Source organism: Setaria viridis, chromosome 8 (genome assembly GCF_005286985.2).
Source record: "Setaria viridis chromosome 8, Setaria_viridis_v4.0, whole genome shotgun sequence".
In the NCBI taxonomy this organism is placed as follows: domain Eukaryota; kingdom Viridiplantae; phylum Streptophyta; class Magnoliopsida; order Poales; family Poaceae; genus Setaria; species Setaria viridis.
This window is the reverse complement of record NC_048270.2, coordinates 34,813,223-34,820,047: the sequence shown is the minus strand read 5'-3', so window position 1 is coordinate 34,820,047 and position 6,825 is coordinate 34,813,223. Positions and strand designations below refer to the sequence as shown.

The following is a 6,825-nucleotide window of genomic DNA, read 5'->3' as shown; positions in this document are numbered from 1 at the left end:
ATATTGCTGTATATTTTTAATTAAGGCTATTTGATTCAAACATAGGGTTACCTCATGTTATTTTTAATAATAGTATGCGTGGGTAATATAGATGCAAATTTAAGGGGTTACTTTAAGTTTTTTAAGTAACAGTGGTAGGCAATTCAGTTGTAAATTAGGGGTTATTTTAAATATTGTTTATAATGGCATAAGTGGGTAATTTTGATGAGGATTAGGGGGGTTAATTTAGTTTATTTTATATAATGGTAGATGTGCGTAATTTATATATAGATTTAGGAGGTTACTTTAGGCTATTTTCATAATAGCATAGGTGGGTAATTTTTTTAAAAAATATAATAGATTCAATAGCTATGATGATTTGAATCTATTGATGGTCGGATGTTTTGCTTTTTTTTTGAAAATTTCTAGAATTTCTCTTTTTTTCTAGAGTGTCCACCTAGAAATCCCAGGTGGCTTCACCTGGAGGTTTCAAAATTCAAAAGGAGCCTCCAATTAGTAATAGGAAGACCAGACAATAGTGATTTAATGATTAAACTAAAATAGTTAGGAAGCAGCTAGATTATCGAGTTTCTACACAAAATAAGTCTACTCAGAATCTTTGACAAAACAAAGACTTTAGATGCTGCCATATTATTTTCAGTTAATAATGATGTGATAAAGATGAAGTGGCTGTGTTTTGTCAGTTAACAAGGGACGCGCATGAAGATTTAATGAACCATATTTAGACTTAGTATTACGAATGGAGAGTGTAATTATCGGTGTCAAAAGAAACTTCATAGGTACCACAAATGCTCTCATCTAATACTTCGTCATTGATGTTCTTGCTTAGATCATAGAGCAAGCCCTTGTATAGTTTGATAGAGCAAGCCCTTGTATAGTGTCATTGATGTCCCGAATGTCAAGCTGGTGAGCCGGTGTGTTGGAGACTTTCTCAAGAGCACCCTTCATGCTCTCGAGCTCAGCTTGGAGGAACCTGATCTCTCCCATCACCCCCTTCTGCAGCTTGTACACTACCGGAAACAGGAAGTTTGCTGAGTGCCCCAGGCACTCGGCGAAGGCCTAAAAACATTCGGCAAAGAGTTTGCCGAGTGTAACACTCGGCGAACCACACTCGGCGAACTTCCCTTCGGCAAACAGTGGAGTTGCCGAGTGTCGAACGTCGGGCACTCGGCAAATGGTTCACCGAGTGTCAAAAAGCACTCGGCAAACATTTTCGGAAAAAATAAAAAAAAACAAAAACACTGGCCGCCGGCCACGACCACCACGCCGCCACCGGCCGCCACGCTGGCCACCACGCCACCTCACCCGCTGCCGCCCGTCACCACGCCGCCTCGCCCGCTGCCGCCGCCACCACGCCGCCTCGCCCGCTGCCGCCCGCCACCACGCCGGCTCGCCTGCTGTCGCCCACCACCACGCCGCCACATCCGACCGGGAGGGGAGGGGCCACGGCCGGAGAGAAGGGGAAGGGGGCCCGTTAGCCCGCCACCACGCCGCCACATCCGGCCGGGAGGGGAGGGGCCACCGCCGGAGAGAAGGGGAGGGGGCCTCGATGGGGGAAGGAGGGGCGGCCGCGCCGCCGTCGGATCCGGTCGGGAGGGGCCGCGCCGCCGCCGGATCCGGCCGGGAGGGGCCGCGCCGCAGCCGGATCCGGCCGGGAGGGACGGACCGCGCGTCGCCGGGGAGGGAGGAGGGGAGAGGAGGGGGAGGGGCGCTGGCAGGAGAGGGAGCGGGAGGGAGGGAAGGGGCGGCGGCAGTGGCTAGCCGGCGGCGGGGAGAGGGAGGTGGGGGGCCGGTGTGTTGCACGGAGGGGGCGTCGGGCGTCGGGCGCTGGGGGAGGTGGGGGCGTGGAGGGGGTGCTGGGGACGGGCCGGGTTAAAATAGTAGTTTTTGATGTTTGCCGAGTGTCCCAATGTGGGACACTCAGCAAATAAAAAGAAAAAAATTTTGCCGAGGGTGAAAAGAAAAAACACTCGGCAAACATTCTATAATTACCTTTAATGCATTATTAAAAATATCCAACAGTTCCACAAAAATAGCAAAATGACACATGAAATAATATATGTTCTCTATTGCATATAAAAAAAGTTTTGTGGTCAAATCAAAACTCGACCGTCACTTTGACTCTAAATCTAATCGAATTCTTCTCAACGCTACTATTCTTCTTTGGAGATGCTTTGGTTTGTAAACATCGTACATGGCAAAATGTGCAAAACCTTCTCAATTTTTTACCACAACCTCCACGTATGATATCATCACATCATGGCAAATCTCATGATTTTCCGACTTCGTTTGCCTTTTTTAGAATTTAAAAATCATTCGATCACATGTTTGTGGTTATGTTTCCTGAGCAAGATGTTTAAAATTTCTTTTCATTTCATGGGTTAGGCCTCAAACTGGGTGAAATAACATAAATATTATTTTTCTACTCATTTTATTCTATAATTTGAATCACTTGCAGTTCAAATTTGACTTATACCAAAAATTCCCTTGAAATGCAATTAATTAATTAAATATAGCAAACAAATCCAAAAATATACCAAATTTTAATATGAAGTACCACATGTTGTATGTGGGGAGTAGAAAAAATTTCAAGGTGAGAAGAGAAAAAAAAACTTATTTTTTTGCCGAGCGTCAAAAAAAACACTCGGCAAACCCCCCTTTACCGAGTGTCTTTTTTGACACTCGGCAAAGCCCCCTCTTTGCCGAGTGTTTTTTTTGACTCTCGGCAAAGAGGCGGGTTTGCCGAGAGTTTTTTTGTTGACACTCGGCAAAGATCCGATTTGCCGAGTGTTTTTTCTTTGCCGAGTGTTTTTAGCTTGGCACTCGGCAAAGAGCTTGTTTGCCGAGTGTTCGAAAAAAACACTTGGCAAAGAAAAACACTCGGTAAATTTAAGGTTTCCGATAGTGGTACTCACCGACGAGCAGGTCACCAAAAGCTTGGTGATGACGCTCGGCAGTGCCCCTGTCACCACCTCCATGGCCGGATCTGCCTCTGGGCTCAAGGAGCGAGATTGTTGTGTGTATGTGTGAGCTATGAGCAGCAGTGGTGTATCGAGTTCAATGGAATTGCCCCTGTCACGATCTCCATGGATTTGTCCCTGGGCAAGAGCTAGCAATGAGTAAGGTTGTAGCAAGCAGGGGCGCGTGACGATGAATTATAGTGCTGTGCCTAGTGCTCTCGGAGGTCTGCAGACGGGCACAAAGAACGGAAGTGAGCGAGGACTCACCGGTTGCCGCCCTCTCCTTGTCGCCGGTGCTTAGGACTCGCTAGTTTGCTGGATCGCGCTGCCCGCCGCTCGTCGCCGGACCGAGGTTGCTTGCTCGGCCGCAACACAGCTCGCAACCGCCTTGGAACAGCACGAAGCAGAGGGCAGGTTGGTCGCAAGCGGAAATATTTTTACAAACTTTTGTGGGACCCACATACAAAAAATATTTTATTTTCCTCCATCCTCTTCTCTTCTCCTCTCTCTCCCCAGGCTTATTGATTCTGTACTGGCCCATGCGACTACAGCAAAAGGCAAAAGTACTGGTCCTGCGCAACACCTCCCTTTCGGTGGCCACAGCATCTCCATTTTTCCTTCGCGCCGATACACCTTTTATCCATTGCCTTTTACCCACAGTGGAGAGAAAGCACAGCTCGAGCTAGGGGCACCTTTTATCCATTGCCTTTTACATCTAGTGTTCGAAGAAGTTGTAGGTTTCCTATTTTTTCATGGAGCTGAGCAATATGTGTGCGTCTTAGTCCCAGGTACCTCAAGTGAATTAAATTTTCAAGATCCTTAGGAATGTAACGTTGTCAAAGGTGGCAATCTTGTAAATCCAGTACACGAAAAACTCTAAAGCTCAAAAGGGCAGGCATGAGATTAATAGCAGATGGAAAGACAGCAACTCACCTCACTTGTTGCATATTCATAGAAGTTAGATGCCTAGCATGATCTACCATGCTATTTTGAAAGGATAACCTCTTTTCTGTTGAATATGTTTGATATACATCATTAAAAATGGTAACAAACTTAGCTACAACAAGGTCTTAGATATAACAAGCTTAAGTGATATATATAAAAAGAAGGTTTAGTGTTAATTTTCTGTAGGGTTTTATGTGCTCATGCTCTATATTTGTATGCATATAGTTTTCAAGTATAAAAGTATTTCTTTTCCTGCTTCCCAGTAAGAGCTTGTTTGGTTTGCCCTTAATTACTTATTTTTAGGGACTAAATGCTCCTTTAGTCAGGGTTCCCCCCTATTTGGTTGGAGGGACTAAAGAGCATTAAACTAGAACAGATGTGCAAAAGTAATCATTTTATGGAGTGGGGTTCTGATGTACTTATCTGTTGGTGCAGTCACGACCATTTGGAGTGTCTCTCCTAATTGCTGGACATGATGAGAATGGACCTAGCTTGTAAGTATTGATCCATTTAGCTCACTGAACTGTGTTTTCTTTGACAACTGGCTTTAGAATCCATGTTTAAAAAAAACAGCTGTATTTTTTTGCTATATGAAATCATTGTACTACCATGCAATTAATGGTAGCTTCTTTTTATTGGCTTTTTTGTAAACTGTCCTGGTAAAGTGGGATGCTTTACTTATTTTTTCTATCATGCATCGTAATTGCTCTCTGTTGGCTCTTTTTAGGTTGTCATGGTTTCTGTATTGAGTAGCCTATGTCTAGTTGCTGTAGAGGCTAGACAGTAGACTTACCGTTTGTTTGACTCCCATGAACTATGGTTGTTTGTTAGGCAGTTTTGTTCTAGGTCCACTAGTAGAGAATTGGACTTTAGTCCCGGTTGGTAGGGTGCAAATATCCCGAAAATCCATCCGGGATAAACCAACCGGGACAAAAGGGGGGGTCTTTTATCCCGGGTCACTCAACCGGGACAAAAGACCCCCACGGCTGACGCTGCAAAAAAAAAATCCCAAGCTCCCAGGAGGCCCCCCCCCCACACGCGTGCAAGTCACAAGTCACGCGATTTTTCACGCGAAATATGCACGTGCGCAGTTCGTGGGATTCGAACCCACAACCTCCAGCCACACGCGTAGCTTCCTTGCCATCCCACCTACACACCACATCTGACTATGCAGGGGATGCTATCCTTTTGTATTAACTCGTGGGGGACCCTTTTATCCCGGTTGGAAACACCAACCGGGATAAAAGACTCCCTTTTATCCCGGTTGGTATTACAAACCGGGATAAAAGGGTTCGAGGATTTAATCCTCTTCCAGCCACCTTCCAGTCACCTCGTTGGGAACCCTTTTATCCCGGTTTGAAACACCAACCGGGATAAATGACCCCCTTTTATCCCGGTTGGTATTACAAACCGGGATAAAAGGCTCTTGACCCTTTTATCCCGGTTGGTGTTACCAACCGGGATAAAAGGTCTCTCAGAGTCTTTTTTTTCCACTAGCCTTTGCAACCGGGATAAAAGGTCCCGGTTGGTGAGCCCCCCACCAGTGACCGAGTTTTAGTCCTGGTTGATGAACCTTTTGTCCCGGGCCAACTTTAAACCGGGACAAAAGGGAGCGCATGGAAAGTCAATTCTCTGCTAGTGGTCATTATGTTCAAATCTTTGGAAGGGAAATTACTTGAAAAGTGGAATTTCTAAAATAAGGAAATACAGAAAGTTGTTGAACTTGTGAACACGGACTGTCCTAGTGGTTAGCTTCATCGTGTATTGGGTTCTATTCTGTATGTGGACAAGGTCTTAGCTATAACAAGCTTAAGTGATATATATAAAAAGAAGGCTCACTGTTAATTTTCTGCAGGGTTTTATGTGCTCATGCTCTATATTTGTATGCGTACAGTTTTCAAGTATAGAAGTATTTCTTTTCATGCTTCCCAGTAAGTGTTGGGAAAAAATCATTATTCTGTTTAGCCAAACCCCGGACATATAGTTTGGTTATTATGCAATCATTGGATCTTCATCCCTCTATTATGAGACAAATCTTTTTGTAATGATGTCATGATCAATTTACACAAAGCCACTGAACTTCTAAGAATTCATCTTCCTTCTGTGTCCTGCAGGTACTACACGGACCCGTCTGGTACCTTTTTGCAATGCAACGCAAAGGCAATCGGATCAGGCTCTGAAGGAGCTGATAGCTCCTTGCAGGAGCAGTACAACAAGGGATAAATGCTAAGTTAATCAAAGAATCACAGAGTTCTACGGAGATATGATGCATGTCAACCCTAGTTACATGGAATTATGCATCAAAGCTCCGATTAAATCTTATATAAACTCAGTCCAGTGAAACAGTGTCTGAGGGTAATACGTCGGTTGCAATTCTGCTTAGAATCTTTAAGGCAATATGCTACTCACACAGAATGACACCCCAAGATTTTACCTCATTATTTAAATGCTTGTACTAGTGTATATTACTGCCATGTTGGGAGGAGATCCATAGAAAATGTCGGGTGTTATTCCTCTGAAAGAAAATTGAGAGTAACAACTTGCTGACATCTTGGTGCAGGATCTGACCCTCCAGGAGGCGGAGACCATAGCCCTTTCTATCCTGAAGCAGGTTATGGAAGAGAAGGTAGGGCGTGGCAAACCATTCCATGCTCCATAGCTCAGCTATGTAGGGGAACATGTGATCTTATTATCGCATTCTGAACAGGTGACCCCAAACAATGTCGATATCGCCAAGGTCGCCCCCAAGTACCACCTCTATACGCCCCTGCTGAGGTCGAAGCCGTCATTGCAAGGCTGTGAAACGCTTGCAGATTCTTGCTATTCCCATCATCAATCAGTAATAGACAGGCTTTGTACGAAGCGTGGACATGTTGATGCGGGCCAATCTGCCTAGTGTGTTGCCATAGCAAAAATTACT

At 44.9% G+C, this 6,825-nt stretch overlaps 1 protein-coding gene across 1 annotated transcript; it reads left to right on the top strand.

Annotated features, from left to right (window-relative positions):
• The first annotated feature begins 3,857 nt into the window (after positions 1–3,857).
• Positions 3,858–6,809, top strand: LOC117834566 (proteasome subunit alpha type-5-like). Its single transcript, XM_072290316.1, has 5 exons — positions 3,858–3,917; positions 4,341–4,399; positions 6,020–6,123; positions 6,467–6,531; positions 6,613–6,809. The coding sequence occupies exons 1-5, from the start codon at positions 3,858–3,860 to the stop codon at positions 6,799–6,801; spliced, it is 477 nt and encodes a 158-aa protein (XP_072146417.1). The 3' UTR covers positions 6,802–6,809.
• The last annotated feature ends 16 nt before the right edge of the window (positions 6,810–6,825 follow it).